Source organism: Vicugna pacos, chromosome 12, assembly GCF_048564905.1.
Source record: "Vicugna pacos chromosome 12, VicPac4, whole genome shotgun sequence".
In the NCBI taxonomy this organism is placed as follows: Eukaryota; Metazoa; Chordata; class Mammalia; order Artiodactyla; family Camelidae; genus Vicugna; species Vicugna pacos.
The window spans coordinates 56,815,320-56,836,285 of record NC_132998.1 but is presented as its reverse complement, the minus strand read 5'-3'; the positions used below and the strand labels follow the sequence as shown (position 1 = coordinate 56,836,285).

At 53.6% G+C, this 20,966-nt stretch overlaps 1 protein-coding gene across 2 annotated transcripts; it reads right to left on the bottom strand.

The window, feature by feature from the left end:
- Positions 1-2,017: 2,017 nt before the first annotated feature.
- NCF4 (neutrophil cytosolic factor 4) lies at positions 2,018-20,061 on the bottom strand. Of its 2 annotated transcripts, none has more exons than XM_006207045.4 (10): positions 19,777-20,061; positions 14,042-14,126; positions 13,535-13,688; positions 11,197-11,267; positions 8,452-8,579; positions 7,045-7,102; positions 6,250-6,348; positions 3,940-4,070; positions 3,605-3,670; positions 2,018-2,394 (listed from the first exon to the last, which is right to left on the bottom strand). In XM_006207045.4, exons 1-10 carry the CDS (start codon positions 19,806-19,808, stop codon positions 2,199-2,201), a joined length of 1,020 nt encoding a protein of 339 aa, XP_006207107.1. In that variant the 5' UTR covers positions 19,809-20,061; the 3' UTR covers positions 2,018-2,198. The 2 variants fall into 2 exon arrangements, 1 of the variants encoding a protein (XP_006207107.1); XR_012078645.1 differs by having other exon boundaries at positions 2,267-2,394; positions 3,522-3,670; positions 19,777-19,991.
- Between the last annotated feature and the right edge of the window lie 905 nt (positions 20,062-20,966).

Sequence of the window (20,966 nt, the reverse complement as noted above, 5' to 3'; positions counted from 1 at the left end):
TATACATTTAGCCATGCAGTTCAATAATCTGTAGTCCCTGGGGGAGCTAAAGCTATCATTTATTGTCACTGCCTATTCTCACTCAGAGATTCAGTGATTTTTGACTATGAGCTTTTGCCTCATCTTAATCTGAGAGACTCCTGTCAGCCTAAACTGGGGACACTTTACTCCAGAGGAGATTTTCTTCTGCTTCTGCTTGGAGGCAGGGATGCCACTCTCTCAGGATTACCTCAACCCGTACCCTCAGGCCTTGACCCAACACAACAGCCCCTGGTCCAGCCTCCCCATGTCGCCTCCCTGAGGCTCGGCATTCTAACAGCAGCACTGCCTCTGCATTGCAGAACAACCTCCCAAGGGCTGTGGGTTCTGGTCCCAGCTCTGATCATAGGGTTTTTTTTGGCAGGGGGAGGGGAGTAGGAGGGTCATGGGAGAACCTGCTACTTCTCATGATGCTCAGGATTCTCTGAAGGTGTGTGCTATCTATCTAGGGTCTAGGCGCTTTGCAGCACTAGGGCCCTAAGGGAACTGAGTCAGGCAACATGTCAGAAGTCAAACAACTGGATTTTATGCAATAGACCTTGCAATTTCTGTTTAATGTTTCTTAAACAAATGTTCTAGTGAGTTCTTACAGGTTGAATTGTGCTTTCCCAAAAGATATGTTGGAGTCTGAACCCCCAGTAACTCAGAATGTGACCTTTCATGGAAATAGGGTCTGTGTAGAGGCTATCAAGTCACAATGAAATGATTAGGGTGGCCCTAATCCAGTATGACTGGTGTCCTCATATAAAGGGAACAGCTGGACACAGAGACGCTCACAGAGGGAAAACAATGTGAAGGGACACAGGCAGGGAGAACATCACATGAAGACGGAGGATTGGAGTGAGGCGCTACAAGCTAAGGAAAGCCACAGAACGCTGAGAAACTACTGGCAGCTGGGAAGAGGCAGAGAAGGATTTCCCAGCAGGCTTCGCTGGAAGCCTGGCCCTCCTGACACCTTGATTTCAGTCTTCCAGTCTCCAGAGCTGTGTGACAATAAATTTCTGTTGTGTGAGCCACCGGTCTGTGGTACTGTGCCATGGTGGCCCTGGTACACCATGTCAGGGGCTGTGATGGCCTGGAATGGCATTTCCACAACACGGGGCTGAGGGGTTGAGAGGCACTGGCAGCCAGCCCTGTCTGGGGTGAAATGGCGAAAGACTGGGGGCTGAGGGGAGAGGGAGCCCCCATCTTCTTGGCTGTGTCCACCTAGCGTGTCGCATCCGGAGTAGCATTTCCATCACGTGGAGCCGGGGGCGGGGAGGGGATGGGAGCACATGGAGGCTCAAATGCCACAGACTCATTCTTCTTGCTGGGATTTAGGAGATTTTGTAGAATAAACGCTTCTCCATTTGCTGTATGCCCTCAGAACAATTTCCAGAGACTTTAGATGGTTGGCTTTAAGCATTTTTCATCAGTGTTTCATTGGAATGGTGTTTCATTGGAGAGAGGGTCCACCAGGCTCCTTATGTCACCATTCTGGAGGTGACATCTGTTGACATTTTGGCTGGCTAGGAGAGAAAAGCTTCAGCTCACAGAGGGAGACCCATCATTCTGCCTCCTCTTCCTCCCGGGTGGGGCCAGCATCCGCCCTCCCCTCACCCCCTGCTTACAGAGGAGAGCGCAGTCACCAGGACCCAGGTCTCTGCCCCCTCTGCAGAACAGCAGATATAATAGGGCGGAGGAAGACTCTGACCCTGGTCACGCAGAGCGCCTGGCATTGGCCTGACCCTGAGGGCACCTGGGGGTGGATAACTTCCTTGAGGCTGATAGCCAGTGCCAGAAAAGGCTGCAAAAGAGAGTCGCTGGGTTTCTCCATACATGTGGACTGGGAGAGGGTCTGGGGTGGCTGGATTAGAGGCCCAAAGCCAGCACCATCCCCGCCCCTCGTCTGTATCTAAACAACCCCTAATCGATGCTCATTAATGGGTATTTTACTTCCTCGCCTCTCTTCCCTTGAAAGATACTATCTTCCCCTGTCTGGCCCTTTGACATAAAATGGTTTATTTAATCAAGAGACCAAATGTGGAGACAGTACAAGCCGAGGCCAGCAGGTCCGTCTGAGTCCAAACCAGGAAGTCTGTCCGCGCTCCCAGTCTTTCCTGGTCTGAATCCCCTCCAAGGGCTCTTTGCCCCCGCACTGGCCTGGGGACACGGTCAGCTCAGGGGACCGTGTTGTAGACCTTGTAGTCGTCCTTTTGGGTGATGTGCAGCTTCCAGGGGAAGAGGCGCTTCTGGGAGGGGAGACCTTGGGCCTGCCTCACCATGAGCCGCACATCCTCGTCTGACAGCAGCCGAACCAGATCCCCGTCAGCATCCTGGTAATTGAGGGCGATGTCTTGCCTCTGGAACTCCCGCCTGGGTGGGAGAGATCAGGGTTCAGGAAAGGCCCCGCAGCCTTAGGCCAAAGAGTGACCTAAGGGAGAGGGGATTGAGGGGGTTTTAGGGCCGGGATCCAAGAATCTGGAGGAGGTCAGCGCTTGACACCGGCCCTATCATCCGAGTGATCCAACCTCCCATTGTACAGATGGGGACACTGAGACCTGCAGGGGAGAACAGGACTTTCACAAGAAATTAGTGGCACAGCCTGAAATGTCTTGTGTCTAAATGTGCTGAAGATTTAAGGACTGTTGTGGGGAAGAGGAGCGGGATTTGCTGGGCGCAGAGTGGAGCAGAATAAAGCCCCTGGGAGAGCCCCGAGTGTGGCTCTGGAGCAGAACTCCTTAAGGACTGGACCTGTCTGATGTGGGCTGCAGGTAGATGGGCGTTCTGGTGACAGTGAAAAGCCATCAGGCCTTTTCTTGGGTAATTTGACAAAATGGGTCAGCAGCCTGTCAGACTTGCAAACAGCTTGATCCCAAAATTTCACTTCCAGACAAATAATCAGGGAAGTCAGCAAATACGTGAATCACAACATTTTTCACAGTAGTAAAAAAGTGGAAGATGACTTAGATGGCCAACAAAACAGTCTGGCTGCATTAGTTACGGAGCATCCACAGAATGATGTCGTGAAGCCAGTGAAAGTAAGATTTATGGGGCTGTGGGCTGGGGGAGGGGTGGGGTGTGCATTGAAAAAATCTAAATGCACATCAGCTAACAAAAGGAGGAGAATTCTCTATCTTCTTTATACCCTTCTGTGATTTCAGACCCCTCCCCTCCTTTTTAAACTATAATGACAAGATATTCTTTTCATTGTCAGAAATGTAACAACGCTATTTCCATTCTGTAAAATCACTGCCCATAACTAAACCGAAACTTGGGAGGTGGTAGTTGCCTGGTGGTGGAGGGCCTAAGTCCAACGTTTTGATCTAGAAAGACTTTAGCTCTAGCTGCAAGTTCAGGCTCACAAACTGTGTGACCCCATCTAAGCCCCTTTACCTCTCGGCGGTCCCCCCACTCATCTAATACAAGGAGGAGATACCCATCCTGCAGGGCTGGGCTGTGGATAAAACAAGAAAGCAAAATAGATGTAAAGCACCCAGTACCTGAATGCGCTGTGTTTCTCCCTCTGGTCTCTTCTCCAGGGTTTCTGGTACCCTCCTGCCCTCCTCCTGCCCCAGCCCCTCACCTCATGAGCTCCAGCAAATCCTTGTAATGTGGGGTGCTACTGAGGTCTTCCTCCACCGCGATGTCCCTAAGGGGACAACAGGCACAGGTGAGGAGGCAGCAGGCCAGAAAGGGGACACAGGATGAGGCTGGCCATGCTACATGGAACCTTGATATTTTTACAGTGGTATGGCTTGTCTGGAGGACAGTGGGAACCACTGCAGACTTTTAAGTGTGTGTGTTTGGTAGGGGTGGGGGCATGTAATCTGGTTTGGGTCTTGGAACCTGGAGTGTGATACAGAGGTGGGGGTGGGCAGCGGGGGAGGACAGGTCCCTCCCTCCCAGCAGGCCACGAACTTGATGGTGCTGATGGTGTCCTCATAGTAGTAGCATCGCAGCCAGTTGGTGAGATCTTCCTCCTCCGGGAAGTCCTTGAGGATTTTCACGAAGGACTCTGGGAAGATGCCTGTAGTTCCCCGGACAGTGCCCTGAGAGGGAAAGAAGGCACTGCCCTGTGGGGGCCAGGAGAGGCAGTGGGGCCATGCCTCGGGACCCTGGCCCCTTTATAATGATGGGGAAAGACAGATGAGGTCTGGGTTCCCTTATGCAAACGGAGGAGAAAAAGTGGGCAAGGTCAGTAAGCTGTTCACCCCAAGATATCCATTTTAGAACAGGTCAAGACCTGAACTTATCCAGAAAGCTGCTTTTATCTCATTCATTTAACCACACACTCAGTCGTTCATTCATTCTTGAGCGCCAGCTCTGGGGTAGGCCCTGGGCACTCAGAATAGATCAAAGTCCCTGCCTTTCCTTCTGGAGCTTCCACTGTGCGGGAGGGCGACAGACGGTGCAGAGATAAACAGGTGAACTTTGTGGTGAGTCAGAGCGTGGTAGGTGTTCAGGAAAAAAATAAAATGCGGGAAAGGGTGGGGCCCATTCATTCATTCATTCATTCCATGGATACCACCTGCTGTAGACCAAAAAGCCAGAAATCTCCCTCCAGCCAGGCCTCTCTTCTAAAGTCCTGTCCCACATTCTCTTAATCATCTCCATCCTATGGAGAGACACATTGTTTACATCCCGTTTACAGATGGATATACTGAGGCTGAAATAGTATATTCTCGCTCCTCCCCTAACCCTCCCCTCAGTCTGAGGTCAGGAGTTGGCCAGCATACTGATACATAGAACTTTCTAGAAAACAGGTCAACAAACGTTTCCTGTTTCTGGAGAATGCCCCAGAAATACCCCCCCAGGAAGCTCTTAGGGCTGTTGAGTGCCTGAGACGGGGCTCCAGGACTAGGGTAAAATCAAAACTGCCAAGCTGGTGAGACACACGGTGGGTCCTTGTTGCTCTTCAGCCCCTGGATGCCAAGGACCCTCCCCTCCCCTCAGTGGTCCCAGGACCCCTGGGCGCTGGCCCTGCCTCAAGACCTGACCCACAACCTCCTTCAGACACCCACTCAGGAGCCCTGAGAGAAGGGGATCTTTAATAACAACTGGACTTAATCCAAAAGGCTGGCACCAGGCCAGGGCCTCCCACGTGGTGCCCTTCCCCCCGTCTCCAGTCGTGAGCCCTTGTATGGGCCACGCTGGTCGCGCAGGGATGTGCAGTGACAAAGCATGACCAAGACAGGTTCTGGCTTCAGAGCCTCATTAAACTCCCCCAGCGGCCCCAGCACCGGCCGGACACCTCACATCCAAGCTCTCTGCTGGCCGAGCCCTGAATAGCCGCACCTCCTTTAACCCTTCCTGGAAACCTATTAAGAAACAGCCAGTGTAATCTCCATTTACGGGAAAGGAAACCACGGGATTGAGCAAGCGACCCAATGTCGCAGAGCCAGCTAAAAACAGCGAGGATGTGACGCCAGACTCCAGAGGCAAGCTCTTCCTCACTCGCTTCACTCGCTGCCCGCAAGGTAAGGAACATTACCCCAGATGACAGATGGCGTTTCTCAGCTGGGCGTGATTTTGCCTCTCAGGGCCAAATGCCTGGGGACACGTTTGACTGGTGCAGCTGGAAGGGTGCTACTGGCATCTAGTGGATGGAGGCCAAGGATGCCGCTAAACATCCTGGGACACACAGGGCAGCCCCGCAGCAGAGAACCGCCTGGCCCCACATGCCAGTAGTGAACAGGCTGAGATACCCTGTCACAGGAGATTAAGACCAAGAAATTAAACTCGTAAGGATAACTGGCTTGCCCAAGGCAACCGTTTGTTGGGGTCAGCACCAAAGGCTCCAGAATCTTCTGCATCAGCCACACACAACTGTATTTCCTCAGGCTTCCCCCATCCACCTGCCCAGATCTCCAGGGCTGTCTTTGAATAACATCTCTTCCCTGGGACCTTCTCAGATCCCTCCTCATTCTCTGATTCCCCACCAGACTCAAAGCGACCTCATTTCCAACTTACCTCCAGCCTCAACTCCATCCTCAGCTCCAAACTTGCCTCCATCCTCACCTTCATCTTTACCTTCAACCTCACCTCCATCCTTGCCTCCATTCTCACTTTACCCTCCATCCCCACCTTCAACCTCATTTCCATCCTCATCTCCTTCCTCACCTCCATCCTCACCTCTGTCCTTGCCTCCATCTTTACCTCCAACCTCAACTCCATCTTCATCTCGTTCCTCACCTCCATTCTCATGTCCTTCCTCACCTCCAACCTTACCTCCAGCCAGTCTTTATTGATCCGACTGCGAAGGAAGATCACATCTCCAACTTTGAAATTCAGCTCTAGTTTGCTGTTCCCGGTAAAGTCAAACAGGGCCTGGGGAGAAAAGCAGAGTAAGGAAAGAAGGAGGAAACATTCACTGAGTTCCTAAAGAAGTTTTTTTTACATACTTCAGTGTCCCATTTAACAGGTGAAGAAACTGAGGCTCAGGGAGGATGAGTGACTTGTCTGAGGCCACTCTATTTGTTAGTGGAGGAGCTGCATGTAGAACCCAGTTCTCCCTGACTCTAGAATGGGTGCTTCTTCCTGTTGGGATGAGCATGAGAGACAAGGATCTAAACTCTCTGGATCAGCCAACTTCCCTGGGCCCCAGGCCTCACTGGGGACTCCAGTGCCCCCATAACTCCCAGGGCACTGATCACACTACTTTTAAAAATCCATTTCTAAGTCTGCATCCCTGGGGAGCTGTGAGCCCCTTGAGGACAAGACCTTGTCTGAGTCACCTCTGAGGCTTCAGTCCCCAACGCGGGGCTAACCCAGCAGAACTTATGGAATGAATAACTGATGGATGTATTCCCCTCTGCTCTAGTCTTGTGCCCGTCACATCCCCTCCGCTCAGGTGGCTGGGGGCCTCAGGTGTCCAAGGCTGAGGCTGTGGGTCATTCCTCCCTCCGGTACCCAGCCCCATCCTAGGCACACGGCAGGCGCCAGCAGGAAGGGTTCAGTGGCTGAAAGGTGGAGCCAGGCTGCAGGCCAGGGGTGCCGTGGGAGGGCCTGGCCCAGCGGGGGTACCTCCGCTCGTGGAGCTGCCATGCGGTCAAAGCCGGCACCTTGTGGGGACTCGGTCTTTCTGTGGAGAGAGAAGAGAGGCTTGTCATCCCTCCTGGTGCCCCCCAGGGTCCACTCCCTGCTTTTGTGCCCAGAGGAGGCCCTCAGCAGCAGCAGGAAAGGTGAGGAAAGGAGAAGGTATTAAAGAGGCAGCTATGTGGGATTAACAGATACACACTGCTATGTGTAAAATAGACAAGCAAGGGTTTACTCTACAGCACAGGGAACTAGATTCACTATCTTGTAATAACCTATAACGGAAAAGAATCTGGAAAAAAAGTATATACATGTATAACTGAATCACCTTACTGTACACTTGAAACTAACACAATACTGCAAATCAACTATACTCAAAAAAAAAGGAAAAAATGCAGCTACACTTACTTCTCTGGCCAGCACACTTCCCCTCGTTCTCACGGCCGTGGACGAGGGATTGTATCCCTGCTTTGTGGACCAAGAAGCAGAGGCTCAGGAAGGAGGCGGGGATGGGGAGACACACTTGTTTAGTTCTGTAGCTTGCCGACTCTTTCGTATTACTCCCCACATTAGACCTCTAATTTTTCAGCTGAGGAAATGGGCTTCAAGAAGTGCCCTGCTCTGCTCCAGGACCCAGTCCTGCTGTGAGGCACGGCTGGAAGTCAGGCCACACCTGCCTAGGTGCAGAGGGGAAATGGCCAGGCAGCACAAGGGCAAGGACACTCAGAGATACTGGCAGGAGGAAGGAGGGAGGGGCTTGGCTGGAGGGCGGGGCTCGGGAGCGCTGTACCTGGAATTCTGAGCAGCCTCACATTTGGGAGCTCAGCTCTATTTCAGTGGCTTGGATTTTCGATGATTTTTTTCCCTGTTTAAGAGGGAGCTGGAGGGAGTGGCGGGCTCTTTGGAATAAGGGAGTGAGCAGCAGCATCCCCTGGGGGACAGCATGATACACTAGGAGCCACAGCAGCCCCACGGAACTAAAACTCACCAGGGATGAAGCATTCCCGGAGATGCTGGGAGGACTGTTTGCAGACAAAGTGGCTCCCAACCCCTTCCCCACTCCCTACTCTCTCCAGGCACCGAGTCCTTAGGCCATCCCCAGTGGTTGCTGTGGCACCAAACTCTCCCCATCACTGGTCCAGGCCTGTCCTCCAGTTCTCACTGTCACACATCGAACCACACGCACTCTCTGTCCCTGTAGGACCAACGCTTGTTCAAGCTCACCTAACAAGCCAAACCACCCTGTAGTGCTCAGGGATGGGCCTGGTCTCTGTTCCTTCTCTTCTTCCAGGGAAAAGAAGTGCCTTAGCAGCAAGGACCTCTGGGACAGAGCACTGGTTAGGAGCAAGTGGTCCAGGGCTCTGGCCGGCAGGAACGCAGGGACTGGTCACTTACACTTTCCGGGTGCGTGGGCGGAGCCGGCGGAGAGCCTGGGGCACCTGCTCTGAGTCGTAGGGTGACTGGTAGAAGAAGATCCGGACATCCTCGTCCATCAGCACCCAGATGGGCAGGCTGAGGAGGTGCTGCGTTTGGGGAGGAGGCAGCGCAGGTGGGGTGGTCAGCAGAAAGGTCCCGACATCCCAGTCCAGCTGCTCCATCCCCTTGCCCCAAACTGGTCCCCGCCTCTCTACTAATGCTTCTCTGCCTGATCACAGAAACTAGACATATTTTTAACCCTAAATGAAATGATGGTAACATTTCACAAGACTTGCCCCTGGGTTCAAGGTCAGGAGGGACCCAACTTGCTTAAGAACAGTTCATTTAGAAAAAGACCCAAAGGCCTCCAGACATGACAGTAAAGTGATGACGGGTAACGTGATGTGGTGGTGACTGTCCATGCCCTGCACTGAGCGTCACTGTGTGACCTCGCTCCATCTGACAATAACCTAGGAGTGAGGGCCAGAGAGGTGAGGGGACCTGCCCAGGGCCACACAGCTTAGCAAGCAACAAAGTTGGCCATCCTGAGCCATCTGCCACCAAGGCCCACCCCTGAGGTCAAAAGGAGACAATAGTGAAGGAAGGCTCCCCTAAATAAATCAAATTAACAATAATTGGTGGTATTATAGCCTAAAGCCACTTCCTGATACTTTATCTCATGTCACACTTGGGGAAACTGAGGCTCAGAGTGAGAAGGTGCCTGGGCTGCTTGGCAGAGCTAGGAGGCAGTGGGGTCAGGACTCTTGATGTGATGCTGGTTACACCTACCATGATGCAAAATCCTCAGGCTGTGAGGACAAAGATACCCAGAACCTGGCAAGGTCAGTCCCCCGAGGCTGCCCACTACACAGGTCCCCAGGAGCACCGTGGTTGGCTTTGGGGGCTACAGCTCCAGAGGCACTCGGATCCCCTCAGAGAATCCCACAGGGGCAGCAGGATGGGGAGGGGCTGGGAACTCCATCCCAGAGGAACTGGAAATGCAGAGCCTGGAAGAAAGGAGTCTGTCCTATGGGCAGAGGAGGAGGGGCGGTGCAGCCCAAAGGTGGATTTAAAGGCACAGACAGAGCCAGGCTGCGCCCGGCATAGAATCCCAGCTCTGCCGCTCACCTGCTGGGAGACCCTGGGCAAATGTGCCTCTGTATGCTCGTTAATAAAATAAAATGGGGATGATAGTATCTCCTTCGTGGGATTGTGTAAGGATTAAATTAAATACGTGCACAGCACTTAGCACAGCGTCTGGCACCCAGCAAGGGCCCCATCCAGGCTGGATATTATCATTGCTGCTGTCACTTTTATTGTAACCCAGAACAGTGGCTAAGAGCACAATCTTGGAGTCCCAGAGATGTGGGTTCAAATCCCATCCTAACTGCTCTGTGACACTGAGTGAGTGAGTCTCCCTCTCGGTGCCTCCATTCGCTCATTTTAAAATAGGGATCAGAGTATTGAACTCACAAGCTACTGAGGGAATTAAGTAAGCCTATCCATTTATCCAACAAATGCGTATCAAGAACCTCCTGGTTGCTTGTCAGAGCACTCCTCATAGTTCCAGCAATTGTCATTACCACAGGAGCCGTATTCTTCTTGAGGACAGAGGTGAGACCAGTGGGTAGAAATTACAGGGAGTCAGGCTTTCCTAATAGCTGTCGAACAATGGACAAGTGGCCTGGGTCAGGGGTGAGCTCCCCGTCTCTGAACGTTTCAAGCCCAGGGTGGGGTTACCATAGCAGATTCCTGCACTGATTGACCTCTGGGCTTCGAGAAGCCCACCCATACACAGACAGGCAGAGACGGGATCCGCCAGGCTGCTGGTTGCTAAGACCAGGTGTGGAATAAAAAGCTCCAGCTCCACAGCCCCTCCTCCCTCCCACCAGCACCCACTTCCCTCTCCAGACCCGCTGGAGGAGAGTGGAGCCTCCAGCCACCCTGCAGGAGCCACTGTCACAGCGCCCCCTGGAGGGGAGATGCTGCCAATGCTGGAGCCCACAAGCCTTTGCATCCTACCTCTTCTCAGCCCAGAGCCCAGGACTCCTGCAGCCACCTCCTCCCTCTGCCCACCTCTTCTGCTCTCCTCCTGCTCCCTCACTCCACTCGGAGTCACAATCTCTCACATTCTGAAAGCAGGTTCACAGTTTACAAAGCACTTTCCTGTCCTTTTCTTAATAGATCCCAACATTACTCCCCTCCTGTGAGACCAGAGAGCTGGGGGCACTGCCCTGTTTCACAGGTGAGAAAACCAAAGCCTAGACAGAATAAGCAATTAGCCCTAAGTCACCCAGTCAGTGTCAGAGCAAAGACTAAAGAGACTCCTAGCACGGTGCTCTTTTTCCATAAGAGTAGAAGAGGAGGGAGAGGAGTCTGCGAGGATGACTCTGGGCTATGAAGAAAGCTTCCCTCCCCAGTTTCCTGAAGTTGCCATCAATCACGGCTTGTATGCCTCTAGTGATGGGGTGCTCACTATCTCATGAGGCACATTATCCCTTTCTTGCACAGCTCTAATTGGTGAAAGGCCTTTCCTGACCAGCCTGGTTTTTGCCCTTATGATGCTCCTTCCTTTGTGCTCCTGTCTCCTAAGGACGCCAACAATTTACAGGTTGGGGAATAAACAAGGGCATCCATCCATGGCCCAGGGATGGTACCTGGGCCCTCCGTGTCTGTAGCATCCGATGCCCTCCTAACTGCCACGTGGTCTGGCCCCACTGTTACCTTCATGTAGGCGTTGAGGGCAGGTATCCGCGCCTCAGCGATCTCCTGTTTCACACCCACGTAGACTTTGGCTGAGGAGATGCAAAGAGCTGTCCTGAGAATCTGGCCCAAGAGTGAGGTCTCTGGGCTCAGAGCTGCCCACCCAGGCCAGGAACCCTCCCCATTGGCTCAGCACTTTCCCCCCACATCTTTCCACAGCACTGAAGTGGCCACCATCCAACCTGCATTCTCTGAGTGGTACTAACGCCAGCTGGTATTTTTCCTATTTTAATTGTTTATTTACCACCTGTTCCTACACACACACATACACACACACACACACAATTCTTCGCTCCAAGAGAACAGCGTGGCTCACAGCTGTATCCTCATCACCTAGGACACTGGTCCTCACCCTTGGCTGCACGTTTATGTCACCTGAGGAGCGTTTAAAATCTCACTATGTAGGACTCATCCCAGAACAATTCAGTCAGAATCTCTGGAGGTGGGACTCGGGCATCAGGATTCTTTAAGTCTCAGGATACTTTCAATATGCTGCCAAGGTTAAGAACCACGGCGTAGGATAATGCCCAAATCAATAAATATTTGTGGAGTGGATGGTTGGATCATTCCTCAAAAGCAAGGCACAAAGGGGAAAGTGGTGTGGAGGGATAAATTAGGAGTTTGGGATTAACAGATATACACTACTATTAAAAATAAATAAAGCAAGGTAGAGAAGGTAGAGTGTTTGTGGGGAAAGGAAGACAGGTGGTGGCTGATCAAAGACAGATGTGCTCTCCAGGACCCTCAGGCACAGGCCCTGGGGGAACCACCCCAGAGAGCCCCCAGGAAGGCCAAGCTGAAATGAGTCTGGCTCCCGCTGCCCACTGCCCATGAGACACACTGGGCTGGTGTCTGGCGGTGGCAGGGGAGTGGCATCAGAGATCTGGGTTAGACATTGAGGGGTTAGTGGCAAGAAAGGGGCAGTTAGAGTCACTGGCACAGGTCAGACTGTCTGGGAGAGGGGGAGTGAGAAGACAGATGGAAGACGATGGTGCAGAGGACGCCCACTTTCCAAGGAGCAGCAGAGGAGACAGATTCTGTAAGAAGCTGAAGGAGCAGCAGAGGAGACAGATTCTGTAAGAAGCTGAAGGAGCAGCAGTGAGGTCAGAAGGGAATTGGGACACGCTGGTGCCATAGAAGTTTGGAGACAGCTTCCTGGAGGGAGAAGGAAGACGTCGAAGATGAGGTCTGGGATGTGGCCATGGATCAGTGAACAGGTCACCATCCAGAGGGAACTTCAACGGAGGAAGAAGAGCTAAAACTAAGCTGGGGGGTTGAGCAGAGGTTGAGCAAGTGAAGATTTATCATCAAAGAAGGAGAGATCTTTGAGGGCCCTAGGGGCTCAAGGAAGCTTGTGGCCCAGAATGCTCACTTCCGGCATGTGCTTGTTTGAAAATGGAAGAGAACCCAGCTGCCCCTGTAGAAGCTTGGCAGAGTCAGTAGACAAAGGTGAGTCTACAGGGCAAATGCGGAACAAGATGCCAGGGGAAAGTGCGGAGCCTGGAGGAGAGGTTCATCTAAGGGCAGGAAAGACCCTTCTCCCTGGCACCAGGGACGAGGGAGGGGCGGAGTGAAGGGACCAGTGAGGCCCCTGGAGACAGCTTCCTCCCCGGGGCTGGATGTGGGGAACCTCAGGCATTTGCTAAGGCAGAGAGCAAGCTGGAGGTGGGGTTTAGAGCCTGGAAAAAAGGAAGTGTCTGCCCTTTGTGTGCAGCCTGCGGAGTGTGGCGAGCACAGCCAGACCACCCTACACCCCACTCCAGGGGGACTTCCTTCTGCTGAGCTCACGAGAGCTGGCCTTGAGGAGCCAGGGATTTGGGCCTGGCCAAGGTGCGTGTTAGCTGGGAAGCAAGGCCAGGAGGCAGAGGGTGAGGGGACTGTCCAAAAGCAGAGTGTGTCACCCACAGCATCCCAGCAGAGCAGGAAGGAGGGGGAGCCCCGGGGAGCTGGTGAGTCAGAGGGCAGTGCTCACAGAGGGGCCGGAGGGAGGCTGGATGAGTCTGTGTGTTTAATGAGGGAGACATGGGAATGGGTGGGGGCCGATGCGCTCCAAACCTGGCCTCGGTGGTGGACGGCTGAAGCAGGGCGGCCGTAAAGGTCATCGGAGCACAGGGGGTCAAGGACTCTGAGGCCAGAGAGCTAGAGGTGGCAGCGAGCGCTGACTGGCAGGAGGGGGGCCACGGACTAAATGAACGGTTTTCACATGCACTAAAATAGAAGCACGAAGGGCATCAGCAGAGCTGGGAGGAGAGGCAGGTGGATGCAGCTCTGTCCTGGGGCAGCCGGCCGGCCGGCCTACCTGGGAGCGTGGGCAAGACGCAAGTGAAGGGGCTGGTCTTGTTCTCTGGCCCGAAGCGCTCCTCCAGCTTGCTCTGCAAGGCGTAGAACTGGCGGTAGCGGCGGTAGATGAGATACTTGGCTCCCCCTTTCGTCTTCACCTCGATGACAAAAACCTAAGGACAGAGGGTGTGGGTGGGGCCTCGCAGGCCAGGGGCCCAGAAGGGTGGTGGTCCAGAGGTCTAGGGTCAGAGCAGGGCTTCCCGACCTTGGAATTACATGTGGGGTCTGTCCTGTGCACCGCAGGGCGGGAAGCCCCATCCCTGGACTCCACACTATAGACGCCCCACCCCAAGTTGTAATAAACAAAACTGTCTCAGGATATTTATTGCTGAGCATCCCCTGGCGGGCAGAATCACCCTGTTGAGAACCACTGGGATAGAAGTGAAGCAATGAGAGAGTTGGGGGTTCAGAGGTCAGAGGGTCAAGGTTCAGAGGCCAGAGGGTAAAGGTCAGGTGGCTCTCTTACAAAGTAGCTGGTGAAGCCTCTCTTCTCCTCGATGTCGGCGATGTTGGCTGAGATGGCAACGTCGTCGGGAAGCTGGTCAAAGTCGCTGAGGGAGGCAGAAGAAATCCTGGTTATCACCCTGCTGGGTTCGGTGTCCCCTGGGGGTGAGGCCGTGTGTAAAGGGAACCAAGGTGTATCCGGCACCCCCCATCAGACACCCCTCTCGCACCACGACACAGACCAGACGACCTAGACAGTGAAGGCACTTGGAGTCGGGTCCATACGTCAACAGCCACGTTAGAGTCTAGCAAATCGCTTTGCGACTGGGTTATTCATCCGGGAACAGTGTGTCAAGCATCCCCCCCTCTATATCAGACCCTGTTCCAGGCCCTGGGTCACAGGGATAAACAAAGTTGTTGACACACGTCTTGCAGACAGAATGGCTCATTATGTCCAGATTGGGGAAATCCTCACACAGGAGGTGACCTTCGATCCAGGTCTGGTCTAGAAGGCTGAATAGGAGTCTACCAGGTCAGACGGGAGAAGGGGGAGGGCCTTCTGGGGGGGAGGGCCTCCTGGGCAGAGGGAACAGCATGCTCTGAGGTTACCAGGTCCGAGCAGCGGGCCCAGGTCTAGGATGGCTGCAGTCTCATGTGATCAGAGACTGAACAGGAGGATGAGGCCAGGCTGAAGAGGGTTTCCAGCACTGAGCTAAGGATTTTTATAGGCAACTGGGAGCCACATAAGACTTCAGAAGAGTGGAAACACAATAGGATCCTGGCTTTAGGAGGTCAACTCAGGCAGCCGATGGAGAGGAAAGGAGGACAGAGACTAAAGGGACAGAGCACCATTGGGAAGCCCTGAAGTGGTCCAGCTGAGAGAGGATGTGGGCCTGCGCCCGACAGTGGGGACAGGAGGAGAGGACAAATATGAGGGACACCACCCTTGGCAGACACTGTTCCATCTTTGTGTCCCTTGTTTCCTCCTGCTAATTAAGCTCAATTCTATTCAATGCCTAGCCCCAAGTTGATAGATCAGGATGGGTCTGAGCCAAACATAATAATCCCATTCTTGTTTCCCAGCCTCCCTTGTAGCTAGGAGAACCATGTGACCAGTTTTGGCCAATGAGACCTAAGAGGAAATCTGCTGCAGGGGCCGCTGGGAGAGCGTTTGCTTTCTTAATCCAGAAGGATGGAAAAGGCCAGCATGGTCTCCTCCCCTTCCCCATTCTGTCTGCCTGGAAAGCAGGTGTGACATCTGGACCTGCAGCAGCCATATTGCATCCATGAGGCAAAAACATGAGCATGATCACAGGAGTCTCTGGGATGCTGGTCTTGAAGTCACTGAGCTGCAGAACCAGATGAGGCCAACTGCTAGACTTCTTGTTATGTGAAAGCATAAGCCCTTGTTTGTTTCAGTCACCGTCAGTTCCTCTGTTCCCTGCAGCCTTATGCATTGCCGACAGACACACTACTAATTTATGAGTTATTCTTGAGTTGTGACCGGCAGGGTTTGGGGACTGTTTGGATGCAGAGGTGAAAGAAAGGGCAGTGTCAAGAGTGACACCCATATTCTAATCAGGATGGGTGGGAGGGGAGCCGGGTTGATGGACTCAGTTTGGGGCATGCTAATCTGAGAGGTCTCTTGGGCACCCAGTTCGAGATCCAGCAAAAGCTGGTGTGTGGCTCTGGAGTTCCGCAGGGGTGGGGTTGGGAGGAGGGGGTCTTGGCTGGAGCAGGATAGATAAGAACCATGTGCCTAGTGACTGGTGGGTAAGACCCCCAGAGAAGAGCAATCAGTGAGCAGAGAGGGAAACTGAGAGGGACAGATAGTGGGAGAGAAAACAGCCAAGGAGATGGAGAAGGAGCAGCGAGGAGTGCAGCTGCTTGTGGACAGAGGAAATAAGAAGCAATGGTGACTGCATTGCTGCAGCAGTTGGGAAACAGGGTGGAAGCTGGGGGCAGGGGCTGCCACACCCAGGCCTCAGAGCTGGCGGGGCCCTCAGGAGACATCGGGTTTGAAGTCTCCACACCCAGTCCCAGCCCCTGCTGGTCCCTACGTGACCAGGGCTGCTCGGGAGCGTGGGCTGCCTCAGAACTCGCCAGGCTGCTGCGGGAGGCGATTCTGGGCGGCCGAGGCGGGCAGAGGAAATCCCCAGCACTCCCAGGGCACCGCGCTGGCCGCTGGTAACCTCCCCACTCACTTTCCACCCACGGCCTTGCGGTAACCCCCTTGGGAGAAGCTTCCCCCTCCACTTTCTCCCCTGAGACGGTGCATTTCATGAGTATTTCACTTGCAATCGGATGCGAGTGGGGCAAGAAGGAGCCAGAGAGGTAGAAATGGCCCTTCACAGGGGATCAGGCAGGTTGGGTCATAATAACTGCAGTTAACTATTTCCTGGGTGAACACCAAGCACCAGGTGCTCTTCTAGACAATGTCACCTTTTTACAGGCAGGGAAACTGAGGCACAGAGGGGCTAACGAATTTGCCCGAAGAAGTCAAGAAGCTAGAATATGGCTCCAGAATTTTGTTCCCAGACTCTGCTGCACTGGCCCTGGTTGGAAGCTTCTGGCAGCTTGCTGTGTGAACGCAGATAAATTCCCAGCCTCTCAATTAACAGATGCACATGGCTACATATAAAACAGATAAACAACAAGGACCTACTGTATAGCACAGGGAACTATAGTCAGTTTCTTGTAATGAGCTGTAATGGAAAAAAAATCTGAAAAAAAAATATAAATATATATATATATATATATATATATCTATAACTGAATCACTTTGCTGTGCACCTGAAACTAACATTTTAAATCAACTACACTTCAACTAAAAAATAAGAATTAAAAAAAAACCAAATCAATTAAAAAAATCCCAGCCCCTCTCAGTTTCCCCATCCGAAGAAATAATAAAATCACACACCCTTGTTAGCCCCGATTGTAGCTCAGACACGGTTCTAAGAACATTAGGACATGGCCTCTGCCTTCCTGGGTCTCATGGCTGAGCGCAGGAGTTGGACACTAAACAAATAATTACGTAATTTCAGTGGTCACAGAAGCCGTGAAGGAAAAGCACATGATGTTTGTAGCTACAACAGAAGCCTGGCCGTTATATTCGCTCAAAGGATCAGTGAGGCTGTGGGCAAGAGAGCACGGCAAGCAGACACTTCTAAGATGGGGGTGACATTTGTCAGAGAGAGAAGCAAGATGCTGTGCATGTAGGAGGGCAAGGCTCTCTCAGACCGAAGGTGGTCAGGGAGGGCTTCCCAGAAGAAGTGGCACCAGGTCAATGGAAGAAACAAAGAAGAATTGGTCCCAGGATGACAGCAGGCAAGGGAAAGAGTGAGGGCAAAGGCCCCAGTCGTGCAAGAGGGGGCACGTTATGAGGGATGAAGCCAGCAAGACAGGCAGGGTCTGCTCACAGAGGGCCCTTGTGCCTCGCCCTGGGGTGGTGGGATGAAGGGGTTATGTCGGGAGGGTATCAGCGGGCCTGTGTGTCACAGAGCAGGAGGGCACAGGTGAAAGATGAAGACCCAGGTCCCCGCTCTGCCATTGCCAAGGTCAACAGACTTGGAAAGACTCCTCTCTGTGCTCCAGCCCCTTCCCCACTCCAAAATGGGGACTGTAGAAGTAGTTACATCCTTGGAGGGTTCGGAGGTCATATCTGTAAAAGCACAGCTGGAGAATCCCCATGAGAACAGGGGCGCTGCTCACTGCTGCATCCCCAGCGCCCAGAACAGCACTGTTACCTGGTAGGCGCTCCACCCAGGGGCACTCCCTGCATCTGTGTTTCAGCAAGTCCGCTGGAAGGCTTTGTGGGAATGGCCTGGCGGCCTGGAGGAAGGGAGGGGTCCCCGGAGCCAGGAAGCTGCTGCACTGGGGCGGGGCAAGGACAGGGGTGCCGCAAACCCAGCTGGAATCGACCAGCCGCTCCCCTAGAGACCTGAGCCAGGGCCCCTCCAAGCTGAAGTCGACTCAGGGCCCATGGGCTTATGTTGTTCATGAGAAGTCCATTTTGGAGCCTGAACGAGGGGCGGAAAGACCATGGGGCGACAGCCCATTCAGGTTTTGTGCCTGCTGCATACAGTAGGTGCTCAAAACATGTTTGTTGGAAGCAAAGTCGCTATCCTCATGGCAGTCCTTGCCATCTTAGACATCTCAGGCCTTAGAAAGTCCTGCTGCCGAAATCCATCAACCTCCATCGGATCCTCCGCTTCTGCCTCAAGCATTGAGGGACCACCTTCAAATAGACATCTGAGGTGCAGGGAGGCCAAGGGACCCCAGGGCCTGGCTCTCTGGCCCCGTGAAGGAGGGGAGCAGGGCGCCTTTCTTCTGTGAAGGAGCAAGGGTGGCTGAAGAGGGATGGGGAGTGGGAGGGAGGGAACCCACTGTCCAGGTGGCCAGCTCTGGGAATCCCCTGTGTGGCCCATGTGCCCTGAAAACAGGAAGTGCCACCAGCCTCAAACAGCAGCTGCTTCCCGGAGGCTCGGGCTCGTGTGCCGGAACAGTCTCTGATGAGAACCTGTGGACCAGAGGGGCTGGGATCTGGTGGGACGACCTCACCCCAGCCCCCAGCACCGCCCTCCGTGGCTTTCGAAGGCCATTCTTGATTCACTCTCCAAATAGTGGTTTCTGCTGCCCCTGCCTCCATGCATACTGACAAGACTTCCTTCTGCCATTTGACCTTTGGGAATTCCACCCCCGGCTCCACTCCTGGCCCCAGACTCCACCATGGGCCCCCTGCTGTTAACTCTGGCCCAGGCCAGCCTGACCTATCTCTGGTGACCCTGCAGGTAACCTCCACACTGTTAGCACTCTCCTTCCCTGATGTCACCTGCTGTTCCACTCCAGGAGGGAAGGAGACAAGCCCTGTGTCCTTGGGTTCCCCCAAAGCTTGGAGCACAGGCCAGGCAACAGAGGACATACTCAGAAAAGACCTCCCGAGAAACCACACTAGGCCCTGGCGAGGCTTGCTCCAAGCCCCAGCCCTGCCTCTCACTCCACGTGATCCCGAGCAAATACTTTATTCTCCCTGGGGCTCAGTGTCCTCATCCATATGATGACAGGATTGGACTAGAAGGATCTAAGGACATTTTCCAGCTCAAAGATCAATCCATTCATACATTCATTCATTCAGCAGCATTTACTGAGCACTTAGTCTAGGCTGGCATTGCTCACGCCCCCGGGGGGTACAACAGAGACCAAAAGAGACAAACTGTGTGGAACTTGCTTCTAATGGAGGAGCCAGTGATAAAGAAAACAAACAAGTGTGTATAAAATAATATGCCAGTAGTGTAAGGACTCGACAGGAAAAGGAAACATGGCGAGGGTTCAGAGGGAGCTGTCAGGGAAGGCTGCTTGGAGGAGGTGACATTTGAGCCAAGCCCTGGGTAAAAAGGGAGAACGAGCTAGATTCTGTGACTCTGAACAGAAGATGAAAAGCCATTACTGAGCAATGCGGTGCAGCGAGGCCCAGCTTGGGCCCCAGGACACCTGAGTTCCCCATCCAGACTCCGCCATCCACTTGTGCGTGACCCTGGGAAAGTCACTCCCCCTCTCTGAGCCTCTTGGTCTGTGCACTATTTGGAGTTTCCTCAAAACAGTTTTAAGAATCTTCATTTCTGAGTATTTGGGTTCTGACTCAACTCCAGCCCCTCAACTTTTGACATTGATAAGTGTTGCGGGAGGGCCGGCCTCCATCCCCCGAGGCCTGCCGGGAGCAGTGAGGAGGCCCTGGGAGGGAAGCGCCCCCACACTCACCTCTCAGCCCGCAGCTGCTGAGCCACAGCCATGGCTGCCAGTGGTCCAGGGGAGTGGGTGGCAGAGGGTCTTGCTCAGCTGGGCCCAGGCTGAGTTCTCCTCTCACTTCCCTCCAGCCCCCCTGTGTCTCAGCTGTGGTCCCAGGAGCCTCCAGGAGCTGCCTTTGGGGAGGCCCCACCCTGACTCCTCTTGATTTTAGAAGAGGCTCCTCCTCCCGGCTCTCAGGGTCTGGCCTGTGGCCCGCACTTCCTCTTCCCCCACCAGCTGCACCACAATTGGGGAAGTGCGCAACCTCTGACGCTGGGTGTGCAGGAGTCCAATGATCTGGGGGCTTCAGGGACTTCCTCAGTGTTAGTTCTTGGTGCCAGGCCTCGGCTGGGCATCACAGAGCCCCACTCCCATCAGAGATGGGGTCCCAGTGCTGGCTCAGCCACCAGGGGGACTTACAACCTTGAGGAGTCATTTCACATCCACCGGCTCATCAAACTCAACCCCCACCACCTCACTGCTGAGACTTTGCCAAAGCCATTTCCCAGGCCTGGAGTGTTGGCCTCCACCTTGCCTGCCATCCCTCAAGCCCAGCTCAAATGCCACCTCCTCCAGGAAGCCTCCCTGGTCCTCCAAATTTGGGTGGTGCTCCTGGGCACCTGTGTCATATTAGACTGTGAAGGGTGGTTTATGCTTTTGTCGTCTCCCTCTCCTGGAGCTCCGCTCTGTACTTTTCTCATCCCTAGGTTCCCGGGCCTGCCAGGGCCTGGCACAGCCAATGCTCCCTACCCGGCTGCCCACCAGAGTGAGCTTTACATTGCAAACCTGATCACAGCCTTCCCTACTTAAACTCTTTAACTGCTTCACTGTGCACTTAGGAGAAAGTCCAGACTTCTAGCCCTGCCTGCCTCTGAAGCTCTGGCACCCTGCTGGCTTTCCCAGTCCCTTTCCTGGGCCATTTCCTTCCCACATTTCTAGAAAGTTCCAAGATGTCTTCCCATCTGGGCCTTTGTGCATGCTGTTCCCCTGGTGGAATGCTGTTCCCTGCCATCTTTGAGGCTCAACTTGGAAGTCATCCCTTTAGGGAGGCCTTTCCTAAACCCTCACCCCAAATATCTCACCCTCCCTATGCTATTCTTGGCCAGATCCCTGTCCTGTACTTTTACTTCAGAGCATTTGGAACTATTGTGATTTCATCTCTG